This window comes from Mustela nivalis (assembly GCF_964662115.1).
Source record: "Mustela nivalis genome assembly, chromosome: 7".
NCBI lineage: Eukaryota > Metazoa > Chordata > Mammalia > Carnivora > Mustelidae > Mustela > Mustela nivalis.
In genome coordinates, this window is record NC_139026.1 from 54,096,676 (window position 1) to 54,121,981 (window position 25,306).

General features: G+C 38.4%; 2 protein-coding genes across 15 annotated transcripts in view; both read right to left on the minus strand.

Moving 5' to 3' along the window:
• Window positions 1-8: 8 nt before the first annotated feature.
• On the minus strand, window positions 9-16,553 carry LOC309868485 (protein mago nashi homolog). 4 transcript variants are annotated; one of them, XM_082738410.1, is made up of 5 exons: window positions 16,160-16,337; window positions 14,077-14,179; window positions 13,034-13,144; window positions 11,506-11,588; window positions 9-116 (listed from the first exon to the last, which is right to left on the minus strand). In XM_082738410.1, the coding sequence occupies exons 1-5, from the start codon at window positions 16,318-16,320 to the stop codon at window positions 104-106; spliced, it is 471 nt and encodes a 156-aa protein (XP_082594536.1). In that variant the 5' UTR covers window positions 16,321-16,337; the 3' UTR covers window positions 9-103. The 4 variants fall into 4 exon arrangements, with proteins under 4 accessions (XP_082594536.1, XP_082594534.1, XP_082594537.1 ...); XM_082738408.1 differs by lacking the exon at window positions 9-116 and adding an exon at window positions 9,487-9,838 and having other exon boundaries at window positions 16,160-16,553; XM_082738411.1 differs by lacking the exon at window positions 9-116 and adding an exon at window positions 9,487-9,838 and having other exon boundaries at window positions 14,077-14,135; window positions 16,160-16,342.
• A 6,422-nt stretch (window positions 16,554-22,975) lies between these two features.
• The window catches only part of STYK1 (serine/threonine/tyrosine kinase 1), a 39,596-nt gene continuing 37,265 nt past the window's right edge, over window positions 22,976-25,306 (minus strand). For all 11 annotated transcript variants that reach the window (XM_082738373.1, XM_082738375.1, XM_082738374.1 and 8 more), the window contains one exon: window positions 22,976-24,734. In XM_082738373.1, coding sequence (XP_082594499.1) covers window positions 24,530-24,734 — 205 coding nt within the window. In that variant the 3' untranslated portion in view covers window positions 22,976-24,529. The remainder of the gene's footprint in view (window positions 24,735-25,306) is intronic.

The window sequence follows — 25,306 nt, forward strand, 5'->3', positions numbered from 1 at the left end:
AAGTGCTGAAAGGAAACTGTACGCAAAGGCTGCTGTTGAGGTGCATCTTCCTCCATTTCTGCTAACCAACCACTTCATACACTTTGCAAAATAACATTCAAAATCATATTTGAGGACTGAAAATATAAAAAACACAGCTTTGAAAAAAAATAAGAACCAATATTGTCAAAAAAACTCACATATTTAAAAGAAACTACTAGCAAAACAAAATATTAAAATGTTTATGTATAAGTATACATATACCTAAGAAATAGCATAACTAAATTCTTGAAGTCTTAAAGAGTCTGTTAGAAACTTTCTCTTGCATGCTGCTATTTGAAAAAAAAAGAGGGGGGGCTCCCATTTATGTGAACTACAGGTAAATGTATTTTAGAAATAATTTTACAGGGGCGCCTGGGTAGCTCAGTGGGTTAAGCCTCTGCATCCGGCTCAGATCATGATCTCAGGGTCCTGGGACTGGCTCTCTGCTCAGCAGGGAGCCTGCTTTCCCCTCTCTCCCTTTGCCTGCCTCTCTGCTTACTTGTGATCTCTGTCTGTCAAATAAATAAATAAAATCTTTTTTTAAAAAAAAGAAAGAAACTATTTTACAACATCCATAATTCCACTATAAAAAATTTTGGTGTATATTCTTCCCATTTTTTATCCACACATTATGATTACTATGAAAATTGGCATTATTCCATACATAATTTTTATTATTATTTTTAACAAATGTTTCTTCACTTAAAAAATATCAAAAATGTTATTTAAAAACCCATATATAGTTATTACCCATATAGATTATGCCACAATTTATTTAAGCCATCCTCTACTGTTGAACATTTGGGTTGTTTTCCAATTTATTCCTAGTATAAAAAATATTTGCCCTTACATTACAAGAATATCACTCACAAATAATGCTGTCTGAGGAAAAATGTTTAAATATGAAATTAGGGGATCAATACATGAAAGCACTTTGACACATACTGCCCAATGCCTTCCAGAGAAGCTGCTCCCATTTATATACCACCAGTGGTATGTGAAAATGCTCACGTTTGATTTTTTTCAAGAGATGTTGCTGAATTATTCCTTGAGTTTTGTGCATGAATCTTACTTCACGAAGACCTACAAACTTCCAGCTGAAAGAAATGCACTTCTGTAACTGTTTCTATGAGCCAGACCTTACCCGAACCTCACTAAAGTTCATTTTCATTTAATATGGCTTGTCAGTCTTCTGACATACAGGTCTATGAAACCAACTGAAGCTGTTCTTCGAAGGAGATGATTATGGTTAATATGGACTATAGCAGAAGAGGAGGGAGGTCATGCAGAGACAGCTCACCCTTACTTCACCAGACTCTGACCAAGCTCCTTACTCATTCTTTTCTTTCCTTACCAAACTCCAGCTGCAACTAAACCATCATACTTCGGATGGATTTCCCATTCTTCAGTTTGCTCATGCATCCCCCCTCTCTTACAAACCACTGTACAAACACAGCTACTGAGTGTTCTGACCACTAGGACCAGGCTAGGTTACCCTGCTGTGGTTTGGCCCTCAGCTGATGCCCTTCAGTCCCCAAAGCAACCTTTTTTTTTTTTTTTTTTTTAAGATTTTATTTATTTATTGGGCAGAGAGAAATCACAAGTAGGCAGAGAGGCAGGCGGGGGGTGTGGGGAGCAGACTCCCCACCAAGCAGAGAGCCAGATTCAGGGCTCGATCCCAGGACCCCGAGATCATGACCTGAGCGGAAGGCAGAGGCTTAACCCACGGAGCCACCCAGGCGCCCCCGACACACACAAAGCGACCTTAATCTCTGATCACCACTTTGTCTTCATGTGCAGGCAGTCAGCTGAAATACCTCCCAGACGCTAATTTAATTCAATAATATAAGCAGAGCTTCATGGGTTGGATCTGGACACCTCAAGAATACCAGCTGCTGGACATTTTTTTTTCTTTACTCCAATCCTGGATTGGCTTTGTTAATCTCAAAACAGAGAAAGATCCTAGCCCTCTATCCTAATGCCGAATATAAATAAATTGATAGATGATAGATAGACAGACAGATGATAGGTAGATAAAACAACTGCTGAGAGAATCAGGGAGTAGGGATGTGAGCAGTATTAATGGTGATCGGAAAGGTGGCAGAGAGAGACATTGTCATTTATTGAAGGACCCACTGTATGTATAACCTTATCAAAACCTCCCCACGCTGATAGTTATTTAGTATTGCCCCCATTTTATATATGAAGAAACTAATGTTAAGAAGTTCATTGACGGGGCGCCTGGGTGGCTCAGTGGGTTGAGCCGCTGCCTTCGGCTCGGGTCATGATCTCAGAGTCCTGGGATCGAGTCCCGCATCGGGCTCTCTGCTCGGTAGAGAGCCTGCTTCCCTCTCTCTCTCTCTTTGGCTGCCTCTCTGTCTACTTGTGATTTCTCTCTGTCAAATTAATAAATAAAATCTTTAAAAAAAAAAAATGCTCTTTAAAAAAAAAAAAAAAGAAGTTCATTGACTTGCCCAAAGACATATTATTGCTAGTTCTTTTTTTTTTTTAATTTAAAATTCTTTTTTTGTTTTTTAAAGATTTTATTTATTTATTTGACAGAGAGAAATCACAAGTAGAGGGAGAGGCAAGCAGAGAGAGAGAGAGAGGGAAGCAGGCTCCCCGCTGAGCAGGGAGCCCGATGTGGGACTCGATCCCAGGACTCTGAGATCATGACCTGAGCCGAAGGCAGCGGCTTAACCCACTGAGCCACCCAGGCGCCCTTATTGCTAGTTCTTGATCCATGTTTAAATCAGGCTCATTAAATATTGAGTATTATTGAGGTCCAAGGTTCAAATCTTCCCTAGATGTAAAAATGTCAACAAGTCACTCCCGATTGAGACCCCTTCCTCATGTGTTCAATAAGAATATCACTCACTTCATAAGCTTGGGAGAATTCAATGAGAGTAGCAGCAGATAGGATTTCTCAGACTTCAAAATACACAAATATTCATTTTTTTCCCTCTTTCTCCCAAGGTTCTATAAATAGTGCAAGTGCTAGGACAGCAAAGTAGAAATCCTGACAGGCTGAGCTGGTTTCTCTGTCCTCATGTCAGGCTTGGAAGAGAGGGGTGGGGAGGGGCAGGGGGCACATGAATACAGTTGAGGAGCTGGAAATATGTGGCAGCATAGTGCCACCTTCATTCTGTGACCTCAGACCCCGTTACTCACACCTTACTGTCCCATGCAGTCACTAGTAATGCTGAGCCTTTATTCTGTTTTGATTTCCATCCTCAGAGCTGATGGGAGCGAGGGAGTCAGTTCCCATGACGCACGCTGGCCAGGTACAGAACACTGTTTTACGCCACCATAGCTGTCTATCCTCTGTAAGCTGAATACCACATCTGTCTGGTTTATTCGTAACTGCAGCCCAGACAAGACATGGGATGCTGACATGTGCACTCAATGAACAAGATGGAGCAAGTGAAGAGGGATTGGTTTCACTCTTATGTAGACCATAAGGAATAGCACAGAGGACCACAGAGGAAGGGAGGGAAAACTGAATGGGAAGAAATCAGAGAATGAGACAACCCGTGAGAGACTCTGGACACACGGAAACAAACTGAGAGTTACAGGGAGGAGTGGAGGTGGAGGGACGGGGTGCCCAGGTGATGGGTATTAAAGAAGGCATGTGTTGGGTTGAGCCCTGGTTGTTATACCCAACTAATGAATTGTTGAACACTACATCAAAAACTAATGGAACACTTACTATATGCTGGCTAACTGAACATAATAAAAGTAAAATGAAATAAACTATAATTTCTGAAATTTTTAAAAAAAAGGAACTGACTAGAAAATCTGATTTTTCAGTTTTAGAGAAAAGCAATGGAGATGAATGATTGGGTAAGCAAATTGTGTAGCAGCTCCCTCCAAGCTCTAGTTATTTGGTTTCTTTGTTACTAATCTCGAATTTCTGAAGAGGCAAAACTCTTCTTAAAGAAGACAAGCAGCATCAGATAGTGGTTGCACTGACTTCAGATGGCACTAACTGAAACTCCTAGCATGGCCCTTTGATCAGAGCAGCACAAAATGGGAAGCACCAAACTTCATCTGAAAAACCACTGGTGAAACAGAAAGATGAAAAATTTGAAAAATATTTTCAATGTTCCTGTACTTCGTCTAAATTCACTTATGTGCAAGACACACATAACACATACACACTACGAATATATAAAGCATGTAGTTATTTACTTCCTAGCTGTTTTGCTGTAAAAGCCTGTTTTCATTTGGGAAACCACACATTGTACCCCAACCATTATTGACCAATTATTAACGTTGTCAACTAGCTTAGCTCACAGCTTCTAGTCACACCTTCAAACTTTCTGGTAACACCTCAAACCTCAGTGGCTTATCACTTCACAGCAGCATGCTGTTCTTCCACTTCAGACCAAAGTGAAAGATATCTAGAGGCAACATCAGCCTCTACGGAAGCATGGTCTGCATCCCTCTAAGAGGAGTACCTCACCTCACCAGGTTCCCACCTCCACAGTTAGACTTCATACCTAAACTTTAGGGCACTGAGCAATGCTATTTCTCTGGCCTTTGATGTAAAAACTCAAAAGACCTCATTTGAGGTTTCTTGTTCCTCTAACTAGCTACCTCATCTGCACTTGTCTTTACAATAAAATCGGCTCTAATGTTCTGGAGGTAAAATCCTTTATAAGGGCCCGACTTCCCTCTAGCAGTCTATCAAACAATACCCATCCTTCCTCCAATTTCTAAATAACTAAATGAGAAGACCAACTCAGGAAATAAGCTTGAAAAAATTATGGCAAAAAAAGGACTTCAGGGGCCACATGGACTCTCTGCCACTAAAGGTAACCTGTCTACTCACAGGTGGAAAAGGAAAGTTAAGTCTGCAAAGTAGGGGCATAATTGAGATTTCTGATGTTTCAGTTAGTGTTCCCTCCACTATTTTACATGGTTTAGACTCTGAACTTACCCTCAAATCATTCATTTACCTGTTGTTTATTTTTTCATTAAATTTTGTGGACATTCTATTCTAGCTCATTACCATATGATAGGAAGCCAATTATTAAAATAATCAAAAAACTTGATGATCACCCAAAACCTACACATAGATTTTTACAGGAGCTTTATATAATTGCCAAAACCTGGAAGCAACCAAGATGTCTTTTACTAGATACGTGGATAAGCAGAGGTCCACCCAAGCAATGGAATATTACTCAGTACTAAGAAGAAATGAGCTATCAAGTCATAAAAGACATGAAGGAAATTTAAATATGTAAGTGAAAGAAGTAAAAGAAGTCAATCTGAAAAGGCTATATATTGTATAACTCCAACTATATGACATTATGGGAAAAAAACTGTGGAGACAATACAAAGAGTAGCAGTGATGCTAAGGGTTGGTGATGAGGGTAGGGAGATATGGATAGAGCGCAGAGGAGTTTTAGGGTGGTGAAAATACTAGCTGTGATACTATAAAAAAGGATATATGTCACTATACATTGGCCTAAACCCACAGAACAAACACTGCCAAGAGCGAACCCTAATGGAAACTCTGGGCTTTAGGCAATGATGTGTCAATGGAGGCTCATCAAATACAACAAATGTACTATTCTGGTGGAGGCTAAGCACGTGTGCAGGCTGGAATATATGGGAAATCTCTGTACCTTCCTCTCCTTTCTCTGTGAACCTAAAATTGCTTCCAAGAAAGTCTTTTAAAAAACTACAGGAATCAGTACTTGAACTTACAGCACAATCCATGTTCACAAGTCTCATATATTTCAAAACAGAATAATCTAATAACAGGATATACAAAATAAAGAATCTCAGCTATCATTCAATTTATATTAAAACTGCCCATATGAATATAAACCCAGCATCATTTGGTAAAATACCTGCCTGTACTTTTTCTTTTTTTAAGATTTTATTTATTTATTTGACAGAGACAGACAGTAAGACAGGGAACACCGGCAGGGGGAGTGGGAGAAGGAGAAGCAGGCTTTCCAAGGAGCAGGGAGCCCAACATGGGGCTCGATCCCAGGACCCTGGGATCCTGACCTGAACCGAAAGCAGATGCCTAATGATTAAGCCACCCAGGTGCTCTACCCATCTGCACTCTTAACTATAAGAAGCAGAGGCACAAACCTCAGAAACTCAAAATAAAATAAATTAAATTAAATGGTGGAGGCAGGCAGATCATCCGGATTCTCAACAGTCCTCTCTGCTGTCCCATTAGCTACTGCTTTGTTTGAGCAAAGTTACAGTGCTCTACTTGAGAAATTAGGATCACAGCTGGACCACATCCAAAAGACACATCTTTATCCAAGGTGTCTGAATATACAACTCTGGCAGGAGTATGGGCCTATGCAAAGTTCATGGTGACTGAAAGGCTTTCCATAGCAGCAGAAATGAACCTCTTCCCCTTCACACTAATTTACAGAGACAAAATAATCTGATGGCAGTAAATACAAAAGACAACCACCTCAATACTTTTACAAAGCACTGACTCTATGAAAAATATTGTGCTAGATGCTAGGAAACAACACTCCATCCCATAAAGAGGCCAAAGGAACGATGGGCACAAAACCAATACCTGGAAAATAAGTTTTGATTATTGCTTACAGGGTGAGGGGGAAGGGAATGTGTATCTGCTGACCTGAGGGCTATAACCTTCCAGTTTCATATAAAACTAGTATTATACAAAATTTTAGTGGTCATTGTCCACCAACGGCTTATAATCAATTAAGAGCCAGTTCAAACAAGATATTAGAAAATCAGAGACAACATAAAATATTTATCTTGATGATGTAGCCTCCAATCTTGGTTTGAATGTAAGAAACTCAGTAGACAGTGGAGACAGACAAAACAAGTCAGCATGAAAGAGAAGTCAGAGAATGAAGACACATCAGAGAATGAAGAACTTTCTCCCAACTTCGCTCCATCTTGATCATCTTACTCACTCAATGTCTTACTGAGGAGCCACAGAATGGCTATTTGGAGGAGCAACCAAAAATTGTGGCCCCACAAGAGACACATGAAAAAGTGCTCCACGTCACTCGGCATCAGGGAAATACAAATCAAAACCACAATGAGATACCACTTCACACCAGTCAGAATAGCTAAAATTAACAAGTCAGGAAATGACAGATGCTGGTGAGGATGCAGAGAAAGGGAAACCTTCCTACACTTTTGGTGGGAATGCAAGCTGGTGCAACCACCCTGGAAAACAGCATAGAGGTTCCTCAAAAAGTTGAAAATAGAGCTACCTTATGACCCAGCAATTGCACTATTGGGTATTTACCCTAAAGATACAAACGTAGAGATCCGAAGGGGCACGTGCACCCGAGTGTTTATAGCAGCAATGTCTACAATAGCCAAACTATGGAAAGAACCTAGATGTCCATCAACAGATGAATGGATAAAGAAGATGTGGTATATATACACAATGAAATACTATGCAGCCATCAAAAGAAATGAAATCTTGCCATTTGCAATGATGTGGATATAACTAGAGGGCATTATGCTTAGTGAAATAAGTCAATCAGAGAAAGAAAACTATCATATGATCTCCCTGATATGAGGAAGTGGAGATGCAACATGGGGGGGTTAAGAGGGGAGGAGAAGAATAAATGAAATAAGATGGGATTAGGAGGGAGACAAACCATAAGTGACTCTTAATCTCACAAAACAAACTGAGGGTTGCTGGGGGGAGGGGGGTCAGGAACAGGGGGTGGGGTTATGGACACTGGGGAGGGTATGTGCTATGAGTGCTGTGAAGTGTGTAAAGCTGGCGATTCACAGACCTGTACCCCTGGGGATAAAAATACATTATATGTTCATAAAAAAATTTAAAAATTAAAAATTAAAAAAAAAAAAAAACACCATTTTCAGCTAATCAAAACCTAAGAGAAGTTGGTGCCTATCCTGTAGATATCCACCGAAGGAGTTCTTCATGCAGAAGGAAAAAATCCTAGGTGGAAGAATGCAAATGGAGGAAGTAGTAAACAGTAAAGGGCAAATATATGGTTAAAAATAAATAATATGGGTTATTTAAAACAAAAAACAAAACAAAACAAAATTGTGGGCCCACAAGATCAAAGAGTAAACATTTCTCCCTTTCTCCTTGAGGTTGACATCTAAGTGTAAGAAAATTACAATGTGATTTGACATTGCATATCCATCAAGGTCTACAACTTGAAGAGAAATGTTTATTTCCTGAAGAGACCTGGAGGTGATAACCAGTATAGTCTTGCACAGTGAGATCAGGTGACTTTTTAGGACAAATCTTGAGGATGGCCATGGATGTTCATGCAGTGTCAAAGATCAGACAGGACTCTATGGCAAACAGGCTGCCAAGACAAGCTCTAGAGCTACAATATCTGAAGGGTAGACAAAGGGCACACTGACTATCAAAATTTAACCAAATTAAATAGCAATTAAAAAAATAGTGGTTGGTTAACAGCAATTACACCATTTTATTCTTAGGTGAAAAATTAACAGGACATGATCTATAATAGACTTACTTCAGTAAAAATAGTTAATTAAAGAACCTGAATTGACAGATGGGTATTCATTTTACATTCTTATAACTTCTATGCTTGAAATTTTTCATAATAAAATCTTGAAAGAAGTTTAATAGGACTATAAATTCAGTTATACTAGCCACATCTCAAGTACTTAAGTTGCCACGTGTAGTAGTTAGTGGCTACCTTATTGGTCGACAGATACAGAACATCTCTATTATGTCAAAGAAGTTTATTGGACAGACCCACTCTAGAACCAAGCTCAGGAAACTGGCAAACCTTCAGAGATCAATTCTTCCCAATAAGGTCAGTCCTGACATCCCAGGGCAAGTGAATTATTACTACTAGGACTGCACACTTTTAAAGACTGGGGGTTCAGATGGGGGATTAACAATCCCAGGGCCATAGTTACTACCAGGGGAAGTTAATGAAAGAGGTTGCAGGAAACTGAGAATCATAAGTTGAGCCATGCTCTTAATAGTGCAGATACACACACACATGCATTAAAGTCTCGATTTTAAATAACTTGTAATGCTGAGAACTCATTTAATTCCTACAGAAACACAAAATATATTCTGAAATATCTTATAGACAAAAATCTACTGTCAAATAAGGAATAAGGGTATAATAGAAGATGTATTTCAACTGGGGTGCTGACCTGACTCATAACTCTTTAGACAATTACTTATTACACCAAAAATATTTAAATTTTAAGAATTCCTGAGGGGTTTGGGATACATGTGAAAAATCCAGAATCTTCTGTAGACAACTTCTATAGGCACCAAAAAAATTACAGACCATTAGGCAAGAAGACATCTGCAATTGCCTTTAAACGATGAAAATCTGGCATCACATTTCTGCCTGAAAGAACTTCTACCATAGGATGTACCTACTAGAACAATTCTTTATTACCTTAAAGTGAATAAAAAGACTTAGCCTTCTGAAAAAAAAGAAAACAAAAAACCCACTCTCCATCCAGGCTTTGATATGTTTTATTACAGCAAACTTTCAACAAAAGGTTGCTTTTATTTACAGAATTTCATGTGTGAGAACTATCCAGACCACTTGGACCCAAGCTGAGAATAACCATTAAGCCTGTTTATGTATTTTCTTATTGTTAGTTGGCATACAAAAAAAAAAAAACCTTCACATTTATAAAAATCCCAAGAGTGTATATGACAAACCCATCCCTTAATTAAATATAAAAACAGCTTCAAAAACATACAATTTAGATCGGTTTAATCTTGAAATGTAATCCAATAAGACTAAAAACTAAACATTTCAGGTCCTGCACCAAATAGTAAAATACTCGAAGGCCTTCAGGATCCCTAAAATTTAAAAAGGTAAAAGTTACTTTTTTGTTCCTAAGATGAAACATAATTTTAAAGTCAATTCCCAAAAACAAAACACACACCAAAACAAAAGAATTCAGGAGAAAGGAAGGATCTGCTGCAACTAAAATGAACATACTGATCACCATTTGTCTTTTCTAAAAAGTGTATAAATCTCTTCACTAGTAATAATAATTTTATATTAGTATTTATTTCCTTATAAAAAAATAGCTATACATAGTTAAGAATGTAGAAAGCAGGTAAAATTATAAAGATAGAAAAAAATAATCCTCATAATACTATAAAATGTCATTCCCCACAGGATAACTATAAATATTTTGGCATTTCTCTATTTTCATACATAAAATCATTCCCTGTGCCCTTTTTAACATTATTTTTCCCTCTTTATAACACACATCCTCCCCCATGTCCATCACCCAGTTACCCTTCCCCCACCCCCAGCAACCATGAATTTAAAATGTTAGCAGCTTCATGATGGAATGAACACTGGGTATTATAGAAGACTGATGAATCAGTCTACCTCTGAAACTAATAATATATTATATGTTAATTAATTTAATTTAAATAAAAATAAATTTTAAAAAATGAAATGTTAGCAGTTTTTGATGCATAATTACCAAACTGCTTCCCAAAAAACCCTGTACCAATTTTAAATCCCAGTTAGGGTATGAACACCACATCCTCATCAACTGTGGGAAAATCATCTTGATAATTCAAAAGTATCTGACTGATCTTTTAGAAACACAGTCTTTTGTATCCAATAGTTACTATGCATTCATTCCTTTTTTCCTTCCTCTAATAAATATTTACAAAATACTTCTTGTGTGCCAGGCACTGTGCTAACTTTGGTGACATAACAAGGTTCTCACGAAATTCACATTTAAACCAGAAAAGCAAACAAGTAAGTTCTTAAAATTTAAAATGACAGAGCACTAAGAAAACATTTTGAGGCACACAAGTAAGAAGTGGAAGCACAGAAATTTGGGGGGCAAAAACAATAGTATGTCCTACAAAGGCCTAAAGGAGACAAACTTGGGAAGACAGATGAAGCTAAAAGCACACTTAAGTTATACTGATTTTCTTCAATTTCGCACATTAAACTCAAGGAGGAGAATGATGCAATATTAGGCTAATGAGGCTAATATAATCCAATAAGGATTTCTTTTAAATTTTATGAAACCCTACCCAGACTTTTACCAAAAACAGCTATTAAAATTTGCTCACTTGTTATGAAGTGGTCAGATTAAATTTTTTTGACATTCAGAAAAATAAACTGCTAATCACTTTGACAGGAAGTCTTTAATGACATAAAAGTCAGAATTATATCTGCAAAATAAACTGATTAAGTGGCCACTGAAATAATCCTAGAAAACTGGCTACTGTTCTAAAATGAGCCTCTCAAATCAATTATGTCAATTTATTTTTTTAGATTTTATTTATTTGTCAAAGAAAGAGCACAAGCAGGGGAGCGGCAGGCAGAGGGAGCAGGCTCCCCGCTACCCCACTGAGCAGGGAGCTGGATATGGGATTCAATCCCAGGACCCTTGGATCATGACCTGAGCCGTAGGCAGAAGCTTAACTGATTGAGCCATACAGACATCCCTAAATTACATCAATTAGTTAAAATACTTTAGCATACTTACTTTGACTGATTTACATCAATAAGAGAACCTATTTTGGATGTGGTAAAAGAAATGTGTTCATCTCCAATTACAATTTCCAGCTCCTGAAAAAAATAAAATAGATTGCTGTAGTTAATGTAAAACTCCACCTCAATGGTGTCTAATCCTTGTTACCAAGAGGTCCCAATTTAGCTGCAAGTTTTCCAGCAGTCACAGAGGAGGGGAAAAAAAAAAGGAAAGAAAAGAAAAGAAAAGGAGAAGGAAACAAATGGAAAAGAATGATAGACATAAACTATGTCTGTAAAATAAAAACCTCATCAACTGCTCAGGAGTCCCCAGTATTAGGATCAACCAAGAATGGCTTTCCAGAAATCTCAGAAAGAAGACACCATAAATATGAATGATATATGTAAGAGTACACACAAATATTTCTTAAATCAGTAAAAACTAAAGATACAACTTTGAAGCACAATTGTGTAAATATGGGTATAAACCTATTTTTAATAAATAAATACAAGCACATTTAATCTTTCTATCAGACTTTATAAATAAAATGTGTAATACTAACAGCATCGCTTTGGCATCTACTAGGTAGGAGATACTGCCATTAAGGACTTTACAAACATACTCTGTAAGTCCTAAGACATCCTTCTCAGACGCATATTAAGTATAATCCTCAGGAATATACAAAAGTGAAATTAAGTGTTTCTTCCTCCAGGAGATATATCTCATTTCTTTAAGAGTTGAAAAAAACCCAATCAAACTGTCTCTCTACAAAGTGAAATTAAGCCTTCAAACTTCTCCAAAAGCCCTTTGAGAAACATTAATTACTCCAGAGGGAATAGGAGGCAAAAGTAATGGTCAGTTTGAACAGAGAAACCAATCAAATCCTTCTCTGGGCATAAGGGTGCAAGTAAAGAGTTCTCAACATTATGAAAACCAAGAAGGTGAATTCTACAGTCAATAAGAATCCTTTCGGGATGCCTGGGTGGCTCAGTTGGTTGGGCAGCTGCCTTCGGCTCAGGTCATGATCCCAGCATCCTAGGATCGAGTCCCACTTCGGGCTCCTTGCTCGGCAGGGAGCCTGCTTCTCCCTCTGCCTCTGCCTGTCATTCTGTCTGCCTGTGCTCTCTCTCTCTCTCTCTCTCTCCCTGATAAATAAATAAAATCTTTTAAAAAATAAATAAATAAATAAGAATCCTCTCTTGAATTTCACAAACAGCTGTAGTTATTCCTAATAGAAGTAATTAATATTCAATAGCAATTATCCATAACAGGAAAACATCCTAATTTTAACTGGTGAGGCTACAGAGAAGACTGGTCAGAGAGAAGTCTAAATTTAGAGCTCTGTACTGACTCTTTTCCTATTCAGAGGCAGTACAGAAAATGAGACTAAGTAAAATAAAATTAAAGAGTATTTAATTGGGTGCCTACTAAATGAAAAACCAAAGAATCAGTGAGGATCTATGCTAAATAAATAAGGAGAAACATAAAAATTATATCACCAATTTCTAACATGTGTGCACATGAAGAACCACTGAATACAAACCTGTCGGCCAACTCTGTCAGGGGGAGGCCACAATGCATCATCTTCTTTTGTAATTTCACTGTCATCAATAATCCTCTTCAGTTCCTCCATTACACTCTTGTGCACATAAGCCTGAGAATAAATTACAATAAAAATTCTGCAATGTATATTACTTCCCACAATTCCTCGAATGAAATAACATACAAAGTGACAAACCCTAAATATTCAAAGAGAATGCCACAGAAAAATCTAATACTGATCCCAAAATACAAGATGGGAGAGAATCACTCATCCTTAAGATTTTATTAACTCGCTTTCCCTTTCCTTTAATATGTATTTGTCTCCAAATTTAAAAAAAAAAAAAAGATAAGTTAAATAGCCCCTTTTTAAAACCCTGGATTTTGCCTTTATAACATGGGACTCAAATACCTCTGAATAGTTAACAATGATAACAGAAAATCTGTGAGGCAAACAGATACAAGTAGACATTACAGTGACTGCTCTGAACTTTTTCTTACCCCTAACTTTTGAGCCTTTCATTTAAAATTCATACTGTGTTTAAATCTTGATTATTGGGCACCTGGATGGTTCAGCTGGTTAAGTGACTGCCTTCGGCCCAGGTCATGATCCTGGAGAACCAGGATTAAGTCCCACCTCAGGCTACCTGCTCAGCAGGGGAACTGGTTTACCCTCTGACCCTCCCCCTTCTCGTGTTCTCCCTCTCCCTCTCTCATTCTCTCAAATAAATAAATAAATAAAATCTTTTTTTAATAAATAAATAATCTTGACTATCAATTAATGTAAGCAGGGATTGGGATAAAAAGACAAAACTGAGGAGGAAATGAATGAAATTATATGTTCAAAGGTGGGACAACTTAATATATTCAGATTGCTTCTTTGGCATTACACATGCTACATTTAGATCTAATTTAAATGGACTCCTTTTTCTATCTATAAATTGGCTTCTTTACAGCAATACAACCTTAGATGTACTTTTGTAAATTCTTAAGACATGAAGAAAATGGTCTAAGTGTAAAAAAATAAAACAATTGAAAAGAACTTACCTCCTTTCTGATCATGACATCATTTTTGTAATTGCTGTTGTTGGCATATCTAAGCTTTCCTGTGGGGAGCGGAAAAAAATTCACTCTATAACAGCAAAAACTGCTAAAAAAAATAATAAAGATATGACATTGTAAGCAATTTCAAAGGTAAAGACTGTTTTACAGTACTACTTTTATTAATATTTCCACCTTTTAACATAAGATCAATGTTAGCTAGACCTGTAAACACTCAAATATTTGTTGGTAAGAAGTTGGCTACAACTGAAGTCAGTCATTTTCAAAACTTTCATGCTTTCAATAGAATTTTTAAATATTCAACATAATTTTTAAATATTTCATACCTTCAATATAATTTAGTATAAGAGGAAGGTCATTTTTAAGGCACATTTGCTTAAGCTATGTCATGAACTAGACAGGGAACCTGAAAAGGAACTAACATTTCTTTTAAAGCCTATGTTATATATCTGTATTGGCCCTAAGTGATTTACCCAGAAAATTAATTTAATCGGTAAAACAACCCTTAAAATGTTTTATTCTCTCATCTACTCACACTTGAGAGAACAAAGTTAAGTAACTTGCTCAGGGTCAAAAAGATTCATCTCTAGGTCTACCTTCTTCCAATACTCGTGTTTTCCCCAATACTTCAAAATGTTCTTTTAATTACTTCCTTCAAATTAATATATGTATACAATACAGCAATGCCACTATTTTAGCACTGTGACTAAGATGCACATGAACTATGTACTGCTTCTAGTTGGCCTAATATGTGATGCTTCTCTACTTTTTTTTTTTTTTTCACTTTCACAGAACTTTGTCCAAAGCTTAATACACCAGTTAACATCCACACTGTTTTTATGACTAGGTCCATGTCTCTGCATCACCCTCCAAGACATAACTCCTTCAGAGAAATTAAAGAGACTTACTCATTATTGTACCCTCAATTTTTGTACTTATGTGTTGCCCTGCACATAACACACACTCAAAGAATGCTCACAAAGCTCTCAAAAGTCTATGCAGGTGAACTGTCCTTATTATAAGCAGAGTTCAATCTACAGTAACTCTCTAAAGAGAATTAGGGCTCTCAAATGACAGAATATGCTGCACCTACTTGTCAGCACACAGTTCCACCTCACCCTTTGCTCATGATGCTTTCAGCAGTCTGAATGTTTTTTTTCCCCCTCGAAGGCCAAGAAAATACCTATTCTCATTTCAAGGCTCACCTTGAAAGAGGGCTTTCACTGCTTACATTATGATGATCTCAAACCCACCTTTGCCCCACATTTTTTTGGCACCTATTTTTGGCATTTTGGAGACAGTCTTTGAGATGCTAGTCCACCGTCTTCCCGATGCTGGCCTCTCCGAAATAAATTCCTTTCTTGTCTCACCACCAGTAGATTTTCTGCCTTTGGATTTTGTCAGCTGTGAGCCCCCAGTACGGGTGTTTGAGAACCCCAGAGCATCCCTGCGCACCAGCTACAATTTCAACTGCTACCTTCCCTAGGAAGCTTTCTTTGACTCCTACATGTACCCCTAACTATTTTCCCCTTTTTATTCTTATTGCATCCTATGGGGAACGACTATATTTAAGCACCCTACACTTATTTTTCTACACGCGGAGCTCCCTCCTGCAGAGTAGGTATCACTCCTTTTCCTAGACACGTGGCCTTACATAGAGCGTCTGCCTGAATACAATGATTGAATGGGAGTCCGAAAATTACCGGTCACCGGAAGACTTTAAGCATCCATTGCGCAACAGCGGGGTGGGGCGTTCTTTAAAGTGTTCAAGAATGACGTCAAGTAACCCAGACGGTGTGCTGAAAGTAGGATTCTGATTACCCTATGTTCAAGTTTCCAGGATCTGGCAGGATTCGATTTTCTGAATTCACTTACAACCAACTTGTGCTTCTGATAGTCTTCGGTTCGGATTTACTTTGGCTCTAGCAGTGACCTCAGTCCCCACTGTACACCTGCAAGCCCACTGAAACGGGTTCACTCCACCCGCCTTCTCCGCGTCCGCTCCGCCCCGCTTGCCCTAGCCGCGCACCGCGCTAGACTGCGGCCGCAGCACCCCTCCTCTGCTCACCGTCTGGCCGAAACTCGAACTCCAGAAACTCGTGTCCAAACTTGCCCTTGTGCCCTACATAGTAGCGCAGGTAGAAATCGCTGGCCATCGACATTTTTGCCCCGCTGAAGCCAGCCCAAGGCCCGGCCAACTTGCCGCCGGGCGCCTGGTAGTGACGTCATCGCCCGGGATTAATGCGTCACTGCGGGCGCGCCTTTCGGGTCCCAGGTCACCAAAGGAAAGCGGGAAGGTAGTTTCCCATTCTAGAGGGCTGGAGGCGCCAGGGCGAGAGGAATCTCGCTTTACTGGGGTTGGAAGAACATTTTTCCCCCCAAAATTAAGTAGGTCAGATTATATTAGTAAAACACAGAAGTGTGAAAATGTGAGCGCATTTTTTATGGGTTTAGAATTAAGGTTTTCAAGTCGCTTACTTTTCGGGTCTCTCATTCTCGTGCATCCTGTCCTCACGAGGTGGGTGTGGCCTCGGCCCCCTTTAACTGGTGGAAGGAGAAAGAGAAAGCCCAGAATCCGAATGGTTGACCTGGAATATCACCCTTGCCTCCAGTTAGATTCCTGACCCGAGCTTTCCCCTTTGGGCAGTGACTGCTAGTTATCCGGCAGCTAGAAGCCTGGACTAGAGATGAAGTAGAAAGAATCCATCAGACAAGAGGTCTGAAATTTGAAAGGCACATTGGAACTGAAGCTCTCTGACAGTCACGGCATTAAGAGTTCCTCTTAATAGTAAAACTTGAATCATTCAGTAAGAGTTAATCTTTAGTAGCCTATGGAGTTTGACAGTTTGACTTAAGATCAAATGATTTAGCCCGCGTTTCTTATTTTTTTTTCTTTTTTTAAGATTTTATTTATTTGAGAGAGAGTGTGTGAGCAGGGAGAGGGGCAGAGAGAGAAGCAGACTCCCCGCGGAGCAGGAAGCCCCATGTGGGGCTCCATTGTGGACTCCCTCCCCATCATGACTTGAGCTGAAGGCAGAGGCCCAAGGGACTCAGCCACTCAGGCGCCCCAACCCACGTTTCTTACCAGAAAGAATTAAATTGGGGAGATGACGAAACGCTGCAATGTGGAATGGGTTTTGAAGGGGAAGTAGAAAGACTAGGTGAACTTTTATACAAAGTCTACTTTTGAAATATTATTGATCACCCTTTTTTCATTTTTACCAGCAGAGTAATTCTGTTGGGTGACCTTTAACCTTCAGCAAGATTTAGAAGAGTGGCAGTCAGAAGACCTGGATTCATTCCCACCACATACTACACCATCTACTAACCTTGGTTATTTATTCACTGTCTACATCTGTTTTTATTCACCAGCCAAATGAATATCCTACAATGTCCTGCAATCGACTTTGTGAACCTCCAGAATTGTTGAGAAGACCAAATGAGATAATAAATATATAATAAGCTTTAAAATTTATAAAACACCTAATGATTTTAACAGGCATTTTTTTAAATTTTATTTATTTATTTGACAGAGATCACAAGTAGGCAGAGAGACAGGCAGAGAGAGAGGAAGGGAAGCAGGCTCCCGGCCAAGCAGAGAGCCGGATGCGGGGCTCGATCCCAGGACCCTGGGATCATAACCTGAGCCAAAGGCGGAGGCTTTAACCCCCTGAGCCACCCAGGCGGTCCAAAACAGGTATTTCTTATGTGCCAGAAATGCATGGACGCTGGTAATGATAGAGCCCTTTACACTTTTAGTCCAAAGAAGAAAGCAAACAGTAGAAAAATGTTAACATAATGAAGCAAATGTTAGAAGAAAGAATACTTTTAGTTCCTTGAGGAAGATGCAGTCTTTGGATATCCCATCAGTGGAGCTTTGGATATCCCGCTCCCGCTCTTGACTCACCACTGTTCCCCTCTCACAGAGGAACAAGTCAGTCAGGAAGCCACACTGCAGCCATGACTTTTTTTAAAGACTCTAGGAAGATACCCATAGAATCAGATGTAGCAATTCACTTAAGAATCAATCTGAGGGGTTTGAAGTGGTAGGGGGGTGGGAGGTCGGGTTACCAGGTGGTGGGTATTATAGAGGGCATGGATTGCGTGGAGCACTGGGTGTGGTGAAAAAATAATGATACTGCTATGTTGAAAATAAATAAATGAAAAAAATTAAAAAAAAAAAAAAAAGAATTCCTCTAACCAGCCACAAGGTAAATTTTTGGAGAAGGTATGTGCTGACTTGAGGAAGAGAATGTCAAAGTGAAAGGACCAGTTCAGATGCCTGTCAAGGCTTTGAGAATCACTACAAGAAAAACGTCTAAGATTTGGGATCATTTTCAGCTAAGGATCCACAGGATACTCCTTGATTTGCACAGTCCTCCTGAAATTGTTAAGCAGATTACATCCATCATTATTGAGCTGGGAGGTGAGGTTGAAGTCACCATTGCAGATGCTTAAATCAGCCATTTTAATAAATTATCAATTGTTAAGTAAAGGAAAGAAAGAATATTTTTAAAATGCTGGTAGGACAGCAGAAGCAGCAAGTCATTTTATTGGGGACTCGGGGAAACTGTAGAAAGGGAAGTATCAAGAAAGGTTTGTGACAAGGGGTACATTTTGAATTAGACCTCACTGAATAAGTTCAGTATATGTTCAAAGGGAGGGAAAGAATTCCAGGCAGAAAACAGCTTAGCAAAGGCACAGTGTTATGAAAGTGTGTGATTTGGGAAAGCGAAGAAATCACTATAGTGAGAAGATAAGGTTCATGCAAGTAGAATAACTAGAAAGGCAGACTGGGCCAGATTATGTGGAGTCTATATTAACACTTCTATAACTGTCAATACAGCAATCTATATTGACCATTGCATAAATGTTAATATATAAAGATTATTCTGCCATTATGGAAGACATTCAAAAGACATAAAGCACTATCCCTTACCACTAAGGTGACTGTTCCAGTTCAACCAGGATTGGGGAGTTCCCTGGGATGTGGAACTTTCAATTTTAAAACCTACAAAGTCCCAGGCAAACAGGGATGAGTTGGTCAGTGTACTTACTACAAGAATAACCCACAGAAATTTGGCTACAATATCCCATAGTAGCTCTGAAAATATAAGAAGTAATCCATTTGGTTTGTTTTTGGAAGGGAGACTCATTCAATATCTTTAGATTCCCTAGTGCGTGTCCTTCAGATTTCTGGCACACATGCCAGTGTTCATGTTCATGCTTATGTAAGAGAGCGAGCTACCGGTACCAGAACTTACTACGATGTAAGCAGTGAGTGTGGAATGCACAGTGTTAAGATATTTATCTATGGGCCAATTACTGTCTTTATCCCCTTCTGAGGTAGAGACTAATCCTCTCTAACCCTATCTGTTTTTAGGATGAAATGTGAAAATATTATGTATTTAATCCTTTACCTATATGAAAAAAATAAGCCTCACTCTCTCTTCTATCTGATAAGGATTGCAGAGTGATAAAGTTTTTGTGGTTTGTGGTCTTTTCTTGGATGTTATACAACAGAGATGTGGAAATGTTCTGAACGGCTCTTGAGCACTTAAAATATGAGTGATGAGACCAAGAAGTGAAAATTTTTTTAAATTTTATTTCATTTGTATGAACTTACATTAATATTTAACTAGCTACATGTGTGTTTTGACTACTGTGTTGAACAGTGAAGTTACCTAAGAACCACTTCATATACTTTTACTTGGGCTGGAAATAGTGAAAATATTTTTCGAACACTGAGAAATCTCAATCTCAGTTGCTGTAGGGTTCAAATTAGAGCATACTTACCGGGATCACCAGAGTTTATTTATGAAAATAAATGTTTGGGCAGCTTAAATGAAGCCAAATAAAGAACTATTTCTGCCTTTGCCAAAGCAACCTATCTGTGATTAGCTTTAAAATATCCTTCTGAAGTAGTTAAGAAATACACATTTTATTTCCAACTCCAGCCAAAATTAAGGCTTAATGATTTAATCAAATACACAATATTCATTGATAGAATAATGATTTTCCCCTGATATTTTAACTTTACTGCTTTCAGCTTCACAGTGATGTATCAAGTCAGAGGGCTATGGTCAGAGATGATTATTTCTTAGAAGTGTTAATTTTTAAAATGTCCTGATTTTTCCTGCATCTCAGATTCTCTCTTCTTTTGATCTCTCGAGTCTGCTCTGTCCTCACACATTTCTTTTGCCTTTTGCCTATTTAAAATTATCAAATCATTCTTACTTAAAATTTTCACAATTATGTCCTGAACTTCCTGAGATAACCACTAAAGAGGAGAGATGTTGTTGTTGGTTGTTGTTGTTTTCATTTGTTTTCTTTATCAGTAGCTTTTGAATAGTTTGAATTTGTATTTACAGAACAAAAGCTGCCAGGGCTATCTCATTCCATTAAATGGGTCAGAGTAATAAATCAAGAATATTACATAATCTAAAACAACATTCTAAGGTAATCAAAAAACTTTTAATGTCAGAATGAAATGGTCTATTTCAGCCTTTGTGTGCCATTCACCTACCTTTCTCTTCTCTCTTCTAAAACAGACTACTTGGGGTACCTAAGTAGCTCAGTCACTTAAACCTCTGACCCAATTTCAGGTCAGGTCATGGTTTCAGGGTCATGGGATTGAGCCCCACATGGAGCCCTGCGTGGGGCTCCACAATCAGCACAGAGACTGCTTGTCCCTCTCCCTTTATGCCTCCTCTGCTGCAAACATGCATGCAGTCTCTTGCTTTCAAATAAATAAAACTATCAAATAAATAAATGTATCAATAAATAAATAAAATATTTAAAAAAATAAAATAGACTTCTCTATGGATTTTGAACATTAATAAATATCTTTGCAACCACTTAGTGGTATTACATTTTTAATAAGAGAAATATCATTACGCAAAAACACCAAAAGTTTCATACCATTGTTTCTCAGATCTATGCTCCTATGTGGTAGGCACTATTGCTAGATTATTATGACATGAAGATATATTTAATTCCAGTATTCAGACTAATAATTTTTCCAGTATATGACAATATCATATGCTTCCAACACATAGCATGACCACTAACTCTTATTTCCAAAACAAGAAAAAAACAGTCTCTAAATTAAGGATAGTAGGCTATCCTCCCAGTTTCCATTATATTTGCCATACTTTTTTAAATGAGCTATGATAAAGAAAAAATTTAATAAAAATTATTACAGCAAGGTTAAGAAAATTCTATCCATTACCTTACTTTTTCTTTAAAAATGGTAAAAAAAAAAAAGTTATTCAATTTTAATAACACCTTAATCCACCCTGAAAAACACTAGTGTTCTGCATGAGCGTCATTTGAAACTACTGGTTCAGACTATTCTAAGTTAAACTACATTTTCAACTTTTAATTAGACTCTGTATCTAGGTGGGCGTTTGGTCAGTTCCTGGCTGTTAGAGGCTTTTTTTTAAAATTTATTTATTTATCAGAGAGAGAGGGAGAGAGAGTGAGCACAGGCGGACAGAATGGCAGGCAGAGGCAGAGGGAGAAGCAGGCTCCCTGTTAGAGGCTTTTTTAAACAATAAAACATAAACTGGAAAAACAAGAAGGAGGGTGGAATCAAAACAATAAAACAAATCCTAGCCCAGATTCAAGTTAATTGAATGGTAAATATTCTAATTCTCTTTTTCACTCATTAGCTCAGAAATGCCTGAATTGGCTGTCCAGATAAAATGCCAAAAATATAAACCCCCTTTTGGAGGAAGCCTGGCCGAGGGAGGGGGGGAAAACCCAGTTTTCTTAAAATAAACAATTATTTTATCCATTTTTCTAAACCTATATTCAGAAATACAAATAAAATTAAGGGTAAAAATTTTAAATAGGAATTGTCTGCTGCTTCCCCTCCTACCAAAACAACTATTAACATACAGTATGAAAGAGCGGTGCTCTGATGAATTACGCACCACTTTCCTCCTAACCTCACTATGCCCCCATCCACTGCCTACTTGCAGTTCCTCAAACAAATCCTGCCTTTTTCCTTGCCCCAGATATACTTACATACTTATAGCCCCACTCCCCTCCCGGATGGCTCTTCTCCTCACTCTTTGTCAGGTTTACCTACCTGCCCCTAAGGTTTGCGTTTGAATGCCATTTCTTCAGGAAGTCATTTTACATTTCATTCTACTATCCTACAGGTTTTCTTCATAGCACTTACAATTTGTAATTATACCCACACAAAGATATACCTAAAGTCTCTTACTTTCTAGACTGTAATCGAAAGCTCTCGGTTTTATCCAACACGTACAACAGTGCCTTGCACAGTTGGACCTAGCACTCACCTTTTTTTAAATAGTTGAATTAATACATAAATATTTTGTAAATTTGACTTAAATGAACAGGCAAGTGACAAAAATGAGGTTCCATAGGACTTGATCATGACGTGCCAAGCCCTCTACCTCCCTTCTCCCTATTGCAACTTAACACTCACTCGCATCCTTACTCGTCATGTGGTATTCTGCAGGGGCAAGAATCATTATTCAGTTGGATGACTAATCATGACCTCATAAGGATTCCAACTTCTACAGAATTGTCAACTGCCAATCATCTTTCCTACAGTAGCCTTCAGTGTCCCTCCCGAAGCACCCAGAGTGTTCTTTAAAACCATAGATCACATGTTCAAGTACATTGTCATCACCCTGTTATTTTCAGTATTTTTAAATTGTTTGAGGCTACTAGCATCATCTAGAAACTCATACAAAAATGATGAGCTCGTGATTTTAGTCACGTGGTACTTGTCCCATACCATCCTTCAGTATGTCCTTCTGTGCAGTGTGACTGACACATTGAGCTTCTCTTTCTGGCTACCGCAGATTTTATATGAAAAAGAGATGAAAGATTCTAGGACAGGAAGGGAAAAAGAAAGGAAACTACCATTTATTGAGCACATATGAGCCCAATACTCTACAAATGTATATTCTTGTTCAGTCCTCACATAACAACCTTATGTGTAGGTATTATCCCCACTTCACACATGAGGAATCAGTTTTCTGACAATGTAGACTGTCTCTTGAATTTTTCTGTTGACATTAACTTCCATTTATTTACTTTTTTAATTTATTTACTTTTATCCTCCCTATTGTAGAGATTTTGGCAGCTGTGTACAAGAAAAATCCTCCTTTACTCAATACATATTAATTTAACTAAATAAACTTCACAGTACATCAATAAATGATTGAATCAGAAACTACTATCCTTCTGTCTCAGATTGCATCCTTTTATAATCCTTTCAAAGACCTTCTGGACAACTAAGCATTCTTTCTTGGCTTTCACATTTCTTACTTATTAAACACACATATAGTACATAGTACATTGAACAACACAGCAATTAAGTGTGCTGACCCCTGCACAGTCAGAAATCTGTGTATGACTTTTGAATCCCCCAAAACTTAACTAGTAATAGCCACTGTTGACCAGAAACCTTACCAAAAACAGTCAACACATATTTTGTATGTTCTATATATTATATAATGTATTCTTATAATAAAGTAAGCTAGAAAAAAATCATAAGGAAGAGAAATACATTGATAAGCCTGCACTGTATTTATCAAGAAAAAAACTCCATGTATAAGTGGACCCACATAGTTTAAACCTATGTTGTTCAAGGGTCAACTGTGTATTCCTAACAGCCTAATGGACTCTCTTGGCTCAGTTTCCCTAGTTTTATGGGGACCAGGAAGCTAGTCTGATGAACAATAACTGGTGAATGTTGTTAATCATGAAAGGACCCCTCCAGCTTCTAGTTAAAAGTAGTCCCAGCAGAGTTCACTTGTCTCGTAGATCAAAAGAAGCCATCTCTCCCTTATCTATACCCACAAAGAAACTTGGAAGTTTTCCTTCGTGGTCCTCCTCCAGTCCTACATGAACAGACCAGGGCTGAGGAACTTCATCTCCTTCCTCCACCCTCTGTTTGAAGGATGACCCTGGTCCATGTCTGTACTCTTGAACAAAGAGAACCTTTGATTTTCTTTTTCATCATCTTCTTTATTGACTCTCTATTCCCTAAGTTGACTCCAACTTCTCTGGACCCTAAAATAATCTAGATAAAAGCATGCTTCAGGTGGACATCGGCCTGTGGTGGGAGGACCAGCTTATTTGTGCAAGTGCCAGACAAACATTGTAGATCCCTAAGACTTGCTTGGTAATGGGACCATCCACCTCATCTACCATGGGTCTCCAGGGTTGGGACTCCAGGGTTGGGACAGCAGAAATGAAACTCTCCTTCTCAGTCTCCAGGGTAAATGGAGTGTAGAGCCTCATCTAGCATCATTTCAGGTATCTAGGGAAATGTGTAGGGGAATATCCTATTTCTCCCTTTATGTCCCACTAGAAAGCTATTCTCCAATTCTTGGATGAATCCATCCCAATAGCATGTGATCACCCATAAATGTTTCTTTCCCCAGGATCTTTAGAGGATGCTGTAGCTGTAGGAGAGGCTGTCCACACTGATTCCAGCCACAGCTGCATACAGTTCAGGCACCACTAACTCAGGTACTTGCAACACAGCTTTGTCATCTGCAGTTCGAGTGGCGATTTCTACGCGTGAGTGCAGCTCTCTCAGTGAGGGGCGGCTCTCCTCATTCCAGCGCCAGCAAGACTTCATAAGACCATACCTGAAAGGAGATAAGAGAAACTGGCTTCCTTGACAAGGCAGATATTTGAGGAACGTGTCTCTTCTCCTTACAAACCTTAACAACAGGAGCAACAAACTCTGCAGTTTTCATCTCCTTCTCATTGTCCTCTCCTGTTCTCCCTGGAGAATAATATTCCCTCTCCTCCTCTTAGTATTAAATCGCTTAATACCATCTTCTTATCAGGGTCCTTTTTATAAGAAGAACGAATGAAGTTTTCTCAAACTAGAATCAGTATGACAGAACAGTGTTGTCGTTGTTGTTTTTTTTTCATTCTATTGTCCAAAACTCTGAGAACTGAAGTGTTCTTATCCTTTAGATGTTACTAACTTGTAGCATGGCAGACCATAGCTATAAGGTATCTCCCAGTACAAGTTACCTCACAGCCAACAAAATAAGAAGCTATGGAATAATATGATTCACACAAATTTTGAATAATCTAATTAATTAGATGTTTCCTTTCATTTATCCAGGTCATTGACCTCCTTTATTACTTTGTTTCTCCAAGAAATTGCCTTAATCTAAAGTACGTACCCACCTTTAAGCTGTCTTTT

What these genes read in the sequence shown, in the direction of transcription:
- LOC309868485 (XM_082738408.1), bottom strand. Translation starts at nt 16,320, where the DNA reads ATGACGTCACTACCAGGCGCCCGGCGGCAAGTTGGCCGGGCCTTGGGC. An exon ending in CTGACAGAGTTGGCCGACAG is followed by an intron (nt 11,589 to 13,033) that starts GTTTGTATTCAG and finishes TATTTTTTTCAG; the next exon opens with GAGCTGGAAATTGTAATTGG. An exon ending in ATTGATGTAAATCAGTCAAA is followed by an intron (nt 9,839 to 11,505) that starts GTAAGTATGCTA and finishes TTTAAATTTTAG; the next exon opens with GGATCCTGAAGGCCTTCGAG.